The sequence below is a fragment of the Diadema antillarum genome, unplaced genomic scaffold (genome assembly GCF_040938485.1).
Source record: "Diadema antillarum isolate AM-2024a unplaced genomic scaffold, OU_Dant_1.0 seq00000278_RagTag, whole genome shotgun sequence".
NCBI lineage: Eukaryota > Metazoa > Echinodermata > Echinoidea > Diadematoida > Diadematidae > Diadema > Diadema antillarum.
This window is the reverse complement of record NW_027271309.1, coordinates 54,129-68,300: the sequence shown is the minus strand read 5'-3', so window position 1 is coordinate 68,300 and position 14,172 is coordinate 54,129. Positions and strand designations below refer to the sequence as shown.

General features: G+C 39.7%; 1 protein-coding gene across 1 annotated transcript in view; it reads right to left on the bottom strand.

The window, feature by feature from the left end:
* LOC139729971 (neurexin-1-like) overlaps nucleotides 1–14,172 on the bottom strand; it is a 54,875-nt gene that overhangs the window by 2,536 nt on the left and 38,167 nt on the right. The window contains exons 6-11 of the mRNA XM_071640886.1: nucleotides 8,901–9,665; nucleotides 8,281–8,400; nucleotides 6,777–6,955; nucleotides 4,680–4,851; nucleotides 3,446–3,813; nucleotides 2,341–2,464 (exon numbers count right to left, since the gene is read on the bottom strand). Coding sequence (XP_071496987.1) covers nucleotides 2,341–2,464; nucleotides 3,446–3,813; nucleotides 4,680–4,851; nucleotides 6,777–6,955; nucleotides 8,281–8,400; nucleotides 8,901–9,665 — 1,728 coding nt within the window. The remainder of the gene's footprint in view (nucleotides 1–2,340; nucleotides 2,465–3,445; nucleotides 3,814–4,679; nucleotides 4,852–6,776; nucleotides 6,956–8,280; nucleotides 8,401–8,900; nucleotides 9,666–14,172) is intronic.

Genomic DNA, 14,172 nt, shown 5'->3' with positions numbered 1-14,172 from the left:
TGTGATTATATCATGGCTAAGAACTAAAGAAAATATACCCATAGTCCACTACCACTTCATCAGTAAAGGACATGCACACTGCCTGGATGTGATGTCAAAGCTCTAGTGTAAAATGAAACAAGCGACAGATGTCGTAGCAATGAATGTTATGAATGACACATTTATGAAGCATTCACAAGAAGATTTGAATGAGCACAAGTGGGTCATACGTGATGTCAGTACAAAAGTCAGTGTACAGAAGTGGCACCATATCAATTCAGAAGCATGCACAAGAATTTACAACACTCTTTTGTCTCTTGACACTGGCATGGCCTATACAATGAAATACTGTATATGCCATATATTTTTTATTTTTACAAATTTTGTGAGTCGGGTGCTCTTCATGAATTTTAAAACACACAATAATATTAATTCTGATCCTGCCTTGAATGGGACGTGCACATGCACATTCCTCTGTTCAATGCAGTACTCCAAGACTGCAAATTCAGCCACTCGCAAAAATTATCAGGAAGTCCTGATCTGGAAAAATTACACTCACTAAAAATACATGGAAAATATACAGTAACCAAAAACCATGAATTCAGAAAATATACCACAATGTGTGAAACATTCTTCACATGTTAAACTTACAATGTTTTAGACATGGCAAGTCACATTGATGTAACACAGCAAGATGAAATTGAAGGCAAAGAATACTGACACACAGATACCAGCAGCAATTTTTACTATTCATATTCTTTCTGAAACATCATGTAACTAGATCTACACAACAAGTTCTCTGATTTTATCTCCAAGAAGTGGAATTACTCCAATACTCTACGGGTAACTCCCAGCTACCCCCCTAAAGAGAAAGACAGACTACTGGTCTTTGTATTGAAGGAAAAGATTCACCAACACTGTGTTCACAACAGAGACAAAGAAAGAGTAGATTCCTAATCTGTTCTCCACCCATGCTGTTAGCACTAAGAACTCATGTTAAAGAAACACTTTACAGAAACACTGGCCACAATATCTATTGAAACAAAAATACAAAATTCAAATATGAATGGCAGGTAACTTTACCTCTAGTGGTAACTGAAAAGTCATAAGATTACCGGTACAGCAGACAAAAGGGGAATTAAAACCATATGATAACATTGATCACAAAATGCAGTGGCATGGACCGATATCCATGAGTTTTTTTTTTTTTTTTGCATAAATCACCTTTCTAAAAACTCATATACACAAAGTGGTAAATATCATTGATTGCAAAGCAATATACATGATGTAAAGGGTCTAGGGGGAGAAATAGGGTTTTGAGGGAGAAAACTATGGCATAAACTTGATGACTATCAATTGCAACATTTCATTTGTGGCAAAAGGAATACTTCAAATCAATGGCTTCTAAAAATGCTCTACATACTCCAACAAAAGAAAGAAAAAAACAATAACACATTTTTACATCAATCTTTTAAACAAGATGGCTGTCTCAAGTTATCGAAGAAGGCTGTAGGGAAGCCACTGACTGTCTTTGGGGCCAAGTTTCTATCAATATGAATATCTACATATATCTATATGAGTAATAAGAACTAGCCAACATGGGAATTACCAATAAAACGACCAGTTTCAGGGGAGAAACTAAGCTGTTCGTTTGAGAAATCATTACTTTATCATGATTGAGGATGCAAGTGAACATGCATTTGCTACTTGTAGCCACTTTTCCCAATTATTCTCTGTCCAAGACTCTTTTTATTCAGTCTACTCTGAAGACATTCTTGATGTTCTTGTGTTGCGCATGCTATGGTGCACACTTTTGGAGCATGATGCATGTTCATTTGATAGCTGCAGCCACAAATGCATTTAACATCCTTCAATGCAGACCAGCATGGCGAGTATGGTATATGCAAAAATCATGGTAAACTATGATACCCCAGTATCACAATTCGACATGCAAACCTATTTTAATAACTTTTGCTTCTCATAAAAAGCATTTCACTGCTCTTCCAACACACTGAATTATGTTCAGGGGCAGATCCAGGAATTCTGTACAGGATAGGCGCCTTTGCAAAATTAAAGGGGGGGGGGGCACACACACACCCCATTTTTGTCTTTTTATTTCTTTTGTTTTAACCAAAAATAAAGAGGGGGCGAGCGCCCTGTGCGCACCTCTCTGGATCCGCCACTGATGTTTCTGATGAAAGTCCTCGTTTACTTTTTTATATTCCTTTCTTTTAAATTTTACAAAGCTTGAACATGAAAACTTTCATTTTTTCAAGTATGAGTTAAAAGGATAAAGAAGAACAAAGATCTCATAAAGATATAATATACCTAAAAACTCTTTTCTCAACCATTAACACTCACCTCTGTTCTGACTTGTACAGTCTTCATCATCCTCTGATAGGCATCCTGACCCAGGTACAAAGATGATGTCTGAATTATCAGTCTGGTACTCTCCATCGGATGTCGGGGCTATAGACATTGTGATCTGGTGAGTGGGGTATATAAAACTTGGATTACAGACTGTGTTTGTGTTGCTCTATCAATCCTAAATCATGGGACAAACCTACATCTAAAACACAGGCATGTAAGCAATTTAAGGAAATCACCGAGAAGTGTTTCTTTGACAAACTTATATGAAAATATTTGTGGATTTGAGCAGCTTCGACTCTTCCATATACATAGACATATGATCATCAAATACAAATCCTACATATCAAGATGGCTCATGGCTGAACTGATGAAAATTAACACCAATATTACAGTCTTGTTTTTGTATCCATCCTAACACTCATCATCAAATTTTGCCTCTGTGTATCAGGTCAATTGAGATCCCCTCCAAGAAGGAATACTTCAGTCTCACTGCCTGTTTGTAAGGTCTAATGTTATCATGGCCATATGTTGCTGGTTTTCAATATGACAGGTCCTGGTTGTTTCTACTAATTACTGCAAAGAGACAAAAGTTTTGAGCCTGATGATTATGACAGCTGAAATCTTAATGCTGCTTGATCATTCAGTTGATTATCATCTGTTGTAACATATACAGCCTTGAAGCCTGAAAGAAAAAGGTAGAGTATGTTTAGTTTCTTTATCATGAAACTCTTTAAGAACTCTTGAACATAACACAGTTGTCAGTGAGGCAGACGAGAACATCTGATTTAAGGACTCTTGTCTCAGCATGGTGATAACAAAAAGCAAACAAACCCAGCAACACCAGAGAATGGGTGTTTTGTACTCTACTTTTAATTTCTCTGGAGGAAAGTCAGTGGTATCTTAAAGGGTGGTGGCCCAAAGTTTGTTAACTTTAATCTGCAGTTGCCACTTAACTCAAAATGGAATACTTTGAAACAAAACTGTTAGAGTTAAGCAGAGATCATGTTAAATGATAGTTGCACATCAGAATAGATTTGCCAAGAATTTTTCTAAATACAAATCTGAATGTCTTTAATAAACCCCACTGTCTGCCAACCTTTGTGGGTGAGGTGTGATCAGTGTTTGGGGTACTCTCTGGTTCCCTGACAGGGGGCAGGACCGGTGTTCTCCTGGTGGTAGTGGTGCTGACAGCTCCTCCTCCTCCCCCTCCGGTGGTTGGAAGGGGTGTGCTGTAGATGATGCTCGCCGGATCTTCCACCCGTATGACGTTCCCGTCCATCTGGATGCGGGCGTCGTCTGACGCAGCAATGTCTAGGATGCGCATGTCGTTGTAGGAGAGGCCGGACATCATGCCCTCAAAGGGCGGAGAAGGCACCGATCGCCGCCGTCGTCTCCGCCTAGCGCTACCGCTCCGCCCACCAAGACTGACCACTGCCTGGTCATCAAAGAAAGTAGACTGCTTGCCTGGAGATATTAATAAAAGAAACAAGACAACCTAAATGTGATGCATTCTAGTCTACTACCAGTGAATGATAATACCAAGTGACTTTTACCCTCTTGCCCTGATCTAGTTGCAGACATCAAAGCTCAGGAATTTGTAAAATGAGATTACATGGCTGCAAAATAAGAAGTTTGATATTCATTCAAGAAAAATTTGATAACTATTCTGACTCCTGACTGAATTTAATCAAAGCATATTTTGAAGACTGAAAAACTTTGTCAACATATAGCATAATCCTGTGGCACTTTGAATTTGTTCATTGCCCTTAGATATCTATTTTATGACCACTTGAGAACATCCCAAATTCAAACCCATTGTCTGAACTGTGTTTATCTGGTGGACAGCCTATTTACTGTGTCTCCTGTAGGTTTGGAAATTAAGTAGTACAAATTCAATGGAAACATTAAGTCTAGGAAATTCAATAATAACAAAGAAAAAATCAGTGTTTCACAAGTTGATCAGGCTTTTGTGGTGATAAATTGCATGTAACATATCAGGATTTTTAAAAAAGAGAAACTTACACCTAATGGACGAAACCTTTTACACTGACAAACACCTTCACATCTGAAGAATACCATTCACCCATTACAAACAAAAAAAGATCACTCAACTAACACTACCACCTACCAGTCTCAAACCAGTAAACCAAATTCCAAGAAAGAAACACCAGAGTACCTATGCCTCAGAGGTCAACCTCCCCTTTAAAGTTGCTATCCCAAGACACATTGTGCAAGTCTGGTATCTAGAGCATCAGCAAGTTTATTCACAGGGTAGGATGGATGGGAGAGAGAGAGAGAGAGGGGGGGGGGGAAACCCCCCTCATCTTTACCTCTGGGAATCTTGGTGATCTGTGCATACTGATCCACCTGCAGTGTGGCGTTTGCTCCTGTCCGAGAGAAGTGGATGACGTGATAAACGCCATCATTAATCCTATTCCTGCCATCGCTGATGGTGTGGTCTCCAGAGCCAAAGTTGTATACTATCCACAGGTAGCCATTAACCTGATAGGAAAAAGAAAAACGACAACAACATCCAATTTACAGCTGTATGGACCTTCTTTCAAAGTGCATAATTACCCACGCCGATGAAAATCGGCAGGGGGTTATGTAAAGGGTTCCGTATGTTTGTTTGTTTGTTTGTTTGTTTGTTTGTTTTTGTTTGTTTGTTTGTTTGTGTGTTTGTTTGTTTGTTTGTTTTTTTGTTTGTTTGTTTGTGTACAAGATAACAAGAGAACGGGTAAACGGATTTGCACGAAATGTTCAGGGGATGTCTGGATAATGACAGGAAAGAATCGATTAGATTTTGGTGATAATCGGTTGACCCTTGCAAATTCTGTGCGACCTTTAAGTTTTGACCCCATGGTATAGTGACCACTCCAAAAATTTCCCGTTTCTCACTTTGCGATTTTCCGCTACCATACGAAAACATAAACTCCCAAACGATCGGACTTCGCTGCTCAAATGTTCGTAAGAATTCCGAAATTTACGTTTAGGCCTATTTGAAGGACTATGTCCTTCTGGATTTATGAAAGTTCGTTCTCCGTCGTCACAAACTGGCCCGTATTTTGATGATTTTTCAAATTAAAATTGATTGTGTTTTTTCGTTGGAGGAGCATTTGCTCGGTCGCAGTCACACTGCACGATATGCGCGCTCAATGTCAATGCGTGTGCAAGGCCGCTGAAAATGCATCGCGCTCTACCCTGTTGGTGCAAAATAGCATCGGGGACGTTGCGGCGCTCGTTGGTGACCGAATACTGGTGCAGTAGACATTTGCATTTAACCCTTGCATTGAATAATTCCCGTAGACACTAATCATAGGGGTAATTGCCTAGGGGGTACGTAAATTTTGTTTTTCTTTTGCGCTTTTGTGGATACCATCAAAGATCGTACACTCATACGACCTTTGATATCAACACACTCTCGGCTTGCTATAAGCAGAATATCCCGCAAGAAAACGGCGTATTTCTCGATTTTTAGCGCTTTTTCGGCGACCCGTCGCGTAGACAATACTCTTAAAACTGGACTTAATTCGCGCGCGCTTGGAAAAGTTCCGAATCTGCACTTTTGACGGTGGAATTTGGGATTTTCGATGGATTTTTGGAGGAGACTAAAGGACTTTCCTGTGGTGAATGAGTGTTACCGTATGTGAAATGATGTGATTTGCGTGTGATGTGACTGTAGAACCAAAGATCGTACACTTCAGTGTACGATCTTTGGTAGAACGCACTGGCTGGTGATAAAGGACACTGGCAATTAAGTGACCGAATTCTGGTAGATGACCGAATGCACAGTATGTTTACCCCGACTTTGTACAAGGCGTGGGTCTGCCGCCTTTGACGGCCCCTCTCTAGTTTCAAAATGCATTTGGAGCTCTACTGAGGGAAAACTGCACCATGAAAATCAATCTAAATATGGGAAATATGAATGGAAAACAAACCTACACTACTCATTGATTGATTGAAAATTAAGATGTTTGCTCCACCAGTCTTAATATGGCAAAGTGTAGAAAAGGAGCATAGAGGTTCAACTATCACAATGAATCAATGTATACACATCTCTGACCATGAAAGTAAAAAGATAGACACATATTCACAAAACCAATGTAGCATGCAGTGAGTTGTTTCATTGTTAAGAGCTTTACTCTCCATATTCATTTAAGGATATACACATATTAAAGACAAATCGCAATCATAGCTCAGTAATATATTACGATCACATCGATAAACTGATGGTTACATTGTACTAGCATGGACCAAATCGAATAAACCCAAGTGTACTTGGATATATTCTATTTAATTTCCATCCTATGAGGTTGAAGCAGAAACTATCTCCCACAAAATAGGCGCATATTACGATAGAATTACGAATCTATCCATCTACTGAGCCAACAATTGAGCTACTGCCATGCAAAAATACTGCAGCATACCAGTTCCATCTCTATGTAGTCATCGGATGTTGCGCTGTCTATGCGAGCGATGATGGCCGTGGCTGACCTCGTGGACACGCCCAGACTCAGGTCGTCGTGATCTGTCCGCAGCCACTGGCTCTCTGGGAGCTGAAGAGAGATGAGACCTCCTCCGCTGCCAAACATAAATGAAGTACTCACTGCAGCAAAGAAAGTAATAATGATAACAGTATTATATGGTTTTTACCTTCCACGGTAGAGACTCTTCAGTATTAGTTCTGCTCTATAGTTTCAGAGGACACTGTGATTATCTCATTACCAGTGGGTACCCCATATGTACACCTGGGTCAAGAAGGAACATCGCATGTTACACAAAAATCATCTTGTCCAAAGTCAGACAGCTTGGCAGGCATCAAACTCGGGGACCTCTGTTTGAAAGTAGCCTATGTACTTATATGTCTTTGATTATCAATGGCATATCACTCATTTATTCATTAATCTATTTATATGGCGATGTGTGCCCAGGTTGATCCTGTTTGCCATTGCCACTGCTGGTAAAAAAGGATAAACCACAAGTGTAGCTTTGATCCTTGACCCTTCACGCAGAACCCTGCCCAGATGGTCAGTTCTCCCCTATACTAATAAATGTGACCCGCTACAACAAAAGATCCTAAAGTCACTGACGGCTGAGCCGAGAAAATCAAGTTTGAAGTCACAGCATCAAAATTGGTCAAAACAATCAGATTTCTGTTTTGGCATAATTTGGTAGTCTAATGTTTTGTCTATCATCCGCCGAAATTTCAAACCTAAGTGATTAAAGGAAAGGCAAACAATCAGCGTTTTTCTGGGCCATGATTTTCTGACTTTCAACGTAACCGAAAAGTATCCGAAGATTTGGATTTAGCGCCGCAGCTAGACTCCGCTCCTACCAACAAAGGAAGTAATCTTATTGGTCAGTACGTGGCATCCTGATCACTGATTGGCCGTGCATAGACCGTTGGTGCTAAGCTTGAATGAACAATGTGGAGGTCACTAGGAGCATGCCTTCTATTGTCAAGCGGTGAAAACTGTCTCGCCTCCCCTTGATTTATGATAGCGTCGGAAGGAAAACTTTGAAGGCGTTTTTCTCGAAACTCTGACTTCCTCAACCACTTGACATGCTCTAATGAAATCATCGATATCTCCGCAACCAAGTACTTTTATGAGTTGTGTTATGTACGAAATTAAAGTAGAAGAGCAAGGAAATAATGTCATGCCATTTTCAGAAAGTTGTCCTCCCCCGACTTTCGGATCCTTTTGTTGTAGCTGGTCACAAATAACATTCCTTGGACCCCACATACTTAAAACAGCAATGACAGAATTAAAGGTTTGAGGTTTGCTTGCTTATTCAAAATAGAGTCATTCACTCATTCAAATCAAAACACTGCTTAAGTTAATATTTTGTCACACATCAGGGGTGGGATAGAAAAGTGTGAAGAACACATCCCTTCCTTGTACAATCCTGCCAAAGTTTTAATCCACAAACCTTCAGAACAGTTGGTCCCTGTAAAGCTTGTCGTCCGACAGTCGCAGCTGTAGCCATTCCAGCCTGGGATACACTGACCTCCGTTGGCACACACGTCCGTTCGGCACATGTCTCCATTATCTATGACATGAAAATGAAGGTGTGTACATCAAGGTATGAAAAACACTAACCTGAATGGAACGTATTTAGTGTCAATCAGCACAGATATCCTGTAACGAATGGTGAGTGACCATGTAGGACTGTCTGCTCAATTCTCCAGAGTGTGTACTTTCTTTCTATCATTTTGATAGGTTATGAAAGCTTTTTTGAAAAATATTCTCGGTAAAACTTCTTTAATTTTTTTTTTTTTGAAGGTGGGCGAGAATGAACCAAGCCCAAAGTGAGTATATAGGTAAGTAACAAAAGTGAACTAGTGTTTGATTAATGTTGCCACTATTAAAGGAATCAATGATGGCTTGAAAGCAAGTAACAATGGGACAATGGCTTTCAGTCCAATCCAACTGACTAGGCATTGGAAATAAAGTGCCTTACTCAGAGGCACAAACTACTGCTGCCAGCAGACTCCCATCAATAATGGTCAAGAATATGGACTCACATGGGGGTCACTTAAAATGTCTTACCTTCACACCCCTTCACTAGATCCTCCTTGTCCTCAATGCTAATGGCTGTATCAAACAGATCCTTCCTCCTGCCGTTGATTTCTAGGGATGCAAAACACCCCTGGTAACCAACCCGGGCCTCTACCCCCTCGGGCAGGAGGTCGTAGTTCTCAGACTCCACCCCGCCCACGTACAGGTTCTCAGTCAGGTCCAGATGCCTTGCGATGGCGGACGGACCGGCGATGCTGGTCGAGTCGTCCACCTGCAGGACATGCCGCTCCCTGCTGTCTCTCGAGATTGAGACCTCGTGCCACTTGTTGTCGTTCAGCTTGTGCGCGGTCGTCACGTGCATCTTGACAGACCCCGCCCCCATGTTGAAGGCGTACTGGATCTGGCCGCCAACAAGTCCCACGGAGACAAAATCTGTGTCGTCGCCCTCGCTGTAGAGCAGGAGGCCATTCGGCTCTGTCGTCTTGAAGTGGAAGAAGAGCGAAAGGGCGGGGTAAGAATCGGGTGTCTCTAGCTGACAGAAGACCTCCTTTGTCCGGAATGTGAAGGGGTTGATGACCTCTCGCTGGCTCATGCGCTCCCCGAACGTGGCGTTGAGCCTGACGTTGTCCAGCGGTCGGGCGCGGGCCATGTCGAAATAGGGCTGGTTGTTGTACAGGAATTGCTCCATGTGTCCCACAAAGTTGATGGGAGGGTTGGACATGCTGTCCCTGTTGGTTAAGCCACCCACCTCAATGTAATGGTAGTCCAGCACACCACTCTGGAAGTTTTCTCTCACTGTAAGGATGAAATGGTCAGATGTTCACTGGAGACCTCCGACACACATATCTGTGTGTCGGCATAGAAAAACTCAATTCACTATCATCACTCTGTTTCCTATCATGCAGTGCTTTTGTGGAGAGTGAATGTGCTTTGATTGAAAGTATTGACGGAAGTATTGTTATATCATGGAACAAGCACAAACAAAACTGCTGTTTTGCTTGCCACATTAGCCAGCTGAACTATTAATGGAATGTAGTTAAGCATGCAAAATGTTTTGGTAAGTTTGAGAAAATGACACAGAAGGAGAAAAAAACAATTTTAGAGTGCTGTCGAAATTAAAGTAAAGTGTAGTTTGGTGCATACAAGTAAATAGCAAATTGGCAATATGACTACAATCAAAATGTGTAAGACGTGTTATCAAAAATTAGTAAGATGTTTGAAATGAGAAACAGCAAAGATAAGATTGATGTCACTTGAGCTGAAATGCAGAATAGATGAGAGACACTAAATGATCTAAAATACTCTCGGCATCAAAACACTACTATGTAGTGCTTCTTCTTCTTAAATTATGAAGGAAATTGTAGTTCACGTAATAGGGCAAAGAAGGAAGCTGATGTGCCATGCTGGAAAATATGTGAGAACAACCTGAATCCAGTATTGTAGTCTTAATAGTTTGCTTCATCAATAGATTGAAAAAAACAAGAGAAAATTCATTCGGAGGCGGAAGGGGTAAAAATAGATAAATAGATTGATAGACAAACAGGTTGACAGGTAGATAGATCAACAGATAGATAGATTGAAAGACTGGTAGACAGATAGACAGGTTCAAAGATTGATGGACAAGTAGAAGACTTATATTTGAAGAAAGATTGATAGATAGAAAACGAGATCAATACATACTTCCAAAGATGATGTTCATCGATTGATAGAGAGATACGCGCATTGATAGACTTACACACAGGTATTTAGGTAGATAGATAGACAGACTGAGAGACAGATACATTCATAGAGAGATAGATAGGTGGATAGATAGATAGATAGATAGAGAAGAACAGAATGTACATTGTAATCTATGTTTTGCTCTGGAAAAGAATGAAGTAAGAGGCAGGCTCTTGGGGGAAAAGGTGGAGACTAAAATTTGATGGTAGTCAGGCAGGCAACGCATACTCACCTCTATAAGATATGTTAAAAGCTGGGAGAGAAGAAGGTTGCCCCCGTGACACACATGACAGAGATAGAGAGAGAGGTTAAAGAGTGACAAGAAGGTCAGAGTTCAAAGGTCGGAAAAGAAGTGTGAAAATTGAAGAGTGGATCATCATACCCATTTCAGGGCAAGATGTGTATTTTTTTTATGTGGTTGTGTTTTGATAGTAGTTTGTCATTAGAAAGAAGAGAAGAGAAGGAGTTGTTGAAAAGAGAGAGAGAGGAAAAATGGCCGGAGAGTAGAGGTCGAGTAAGGTCATGATGAATGGCAGGCAGGAGCATGGTGTGGAAGAAAGACATATTTGAGTGCAAAAACAAGAGAGAAAGAGAGAGAAAAAGTAGGTGTAAAGACAGAGTTCCTTGTATTAGAAAAATGAGCCACCTTTAATTCATTCAATTTTAATTTCAGTCAGAATTTTCATTCAGAAAGTAACATGTTCACACCCGGCTGTAAAAAGGAGACTGATTTCGTTTTTCTTTTCTTTTCTAATACAAGGAACTCTTGCATGAATCAGAAATAATGAACTTCTAGCATAGCTTGTGGTTTGTTTGGCTAATTATTAAATCAGAGAAAAAAGAGAAACTTCAGAGCATTGGCACAAGCCACAGTGACGAAACTTTTTTCTTCTTTTGCTATTTTGTTTGAGGGAGTTATAGAAAAGAAAGGAGCAGCTTTTGATTCCTTTATCTATTCAACTTTTCTTTATGAAAGGAGGGCAGCATCCATTTGGTTTAATGAAAAGAATGGGAAATGATTGATGGAAAGTGAAATGTGTAGAAAATGAAGGTTTTATCAATTTTTATTTTCTCCCCAGCATCATCCTATCAATGAACTTTGGCATTTCTTACAAAAAAAAGAGGACATTGTAAAAGTCAGACATCATATTATGCTCAGAATATTTGGATAGTCTACACCAATTTCAATGCCAGCATAGAATGCACGTGATGTGATATGATACTATAATATCAAGACTAGGTATTGGATCATACATAGCCCACCAAACGCCCACATCAAACTGAATATCTATTGCCAGAATCCTGACTACAACTTTGATGCTTTGTTGTTTTTTTTTGACAGTCAAAACAATATCTATGCATACTTTTGGAAATATGCCTGTAAAAGACGAGATATCACAACAAATGTGAGATTTGATTCAGCATGCCGGTAAGATTGACAATTTGAATAAATGCACACCACACAGATATGACTCTGAATATTAATTCCAAGCAGTGTTAGTAGTGTTAGTAGCCATACAAAGTTTTATCGTGTGTCTCATGCCTCATGCCATGTCATCGTAATACGGAATGAGGACGACTCGAATAAACCATTTGCACTTCCAAAAAATAAGATTAATGAATCACACAGAAAATCAGAAGTCAAGGAGAAAAAACAGAGCAGTGGGAGGAGGATGCATGCAAAGCGATATATATGGCGCAAAACTCGGCAAAACAAAATTATCGAAAATAGGGCGCTTGAAATCAGAGCATGAACCGTTCACGTACATGCACCATGCAAGTGACATGCCGAATGTGCTCTTAACGGTGTTACCTCATGTACAGTGTTATGATGAAGAGTGCTAGTTAAAAGTGTGTGTGTATATCTCTACACTTCATTCGTACCACACGTCCGACCGCTAAGTCGGACTATAGTCGCCAAGGCAAAACATAAATAGGCGCGCCATTTGCATTTCTCGGACCCGACAAGGTCTCCATTCATGAATCAACCGAACTGAAAGAAACGCAAGGTCTGACTTGATAAAAATCGTCAGAAGACATGCCTCATTAGTAAAGGTATAACAAAAGAATGTAAGTTCCATTCATAAGTATCCAAAGACAGGAGGAAAAAAAGGGAATTGGAAACCTATTTGTGAATTTCTCCTTTCCACCTCATCATGGGGAGTTGAATTTGTCGCATGAGGCACTGTTACTGATTATTTAAAGTGATAAAAGAAATGACAAAAAATAATAAACATCATACATAGAAAGCTATTTTATATTCATGGAATAAACATACTTGAACTCCCACTCTGATACCATGAGCAACACCATACCACGAAAAATATCTCAATAGATTATAACAATCAAATCACTAGTGACGAGGCTGTTCGACTGAACATTGCGATCCATGAATGGACAAATTCATTTTAGTGCAAGAAGCTTTGAAATGTGATTACTCGCAGGGTATCAAAGTGGGATTCCTAATACTAGCAGAGTGTTAGTAGACCATACAGAGTTTGTTTCTTCAATGGAATAAATGTTAGTACACATATACTGTAGATGAATACATATGAAACTATATATAAATGTATATATATAAACAACACACACCTCTTAAAAGAGACTGAAAACATAACCATGATGAAAATCTTCAAAGAAACAGCACACATTGCAGTACGTCGATGACTTGATTACAAACGGGTCATGTAAAAATATTCTACCTGGAATTAGGTCTGACTATATTTGTAAATATTGTGGAGCTGGATGTCACTACAAAATATAATTAACTTATCAATACCCTAAGGATTTTTTTTTTCATTTTGTGTGGTCTTATTCTTAAAGAGTCAGCATTTATAGCATTTTCTTTAAAGCTCCTCTGGTATGAAGACATGATTTTGGTCTCAACATGTAAATGGTTTCACCAAATCCTTCTACTCATGTCAAATATCTCAATTTATATTAATTTACTTCATTACCACAATAGTAGTCCATAACCTACACTTAGAAGGTTCCAAACAGAGGGTTTATGTGCTGGTGACTTTTCTATCATCAAGACCTGGATGATTAACACAATTTTGTTTTGTTTCTTTTTTTTATTCATAAGGCTGACTGCAGATCTGCAGAGCAATTCTATCACAGTTCACAACAGGCATGTTTGCCCAATACATTGTATCACATCTGGTATTTATGATGTAACAGCAAACAAGTAGAATTCCTGACAATACTTTGCTGAAATATCAGGACAGATGTATTTCAAAAGAGATGTTCAGAGGAGGTCAACAGATAAGTACCAACGACTGGCACAGTTTAGAGCAAAAATGAACGGGGGGCAGACTGCAGGGTTCTACGCATTGCTACATTTTGCAAGATGCAGGAAATAAATTCAATGAATAGATGGAGAATATCATAGTTCACAGAGAGTACATGGAAATACAGAAATGAAACCAACAAGGGGGCGGGAAGTAATATGGCATCATTTACAAAATAAACGACATAGTCCCAAGAATGTTGACGGCATGTATATAGAGAGTTTGTCTGACAGAAAGAAATCAGTGGTTAACAATTCACACAAAGTAAAAAGTCATGAAGAGAGAGTGACTGA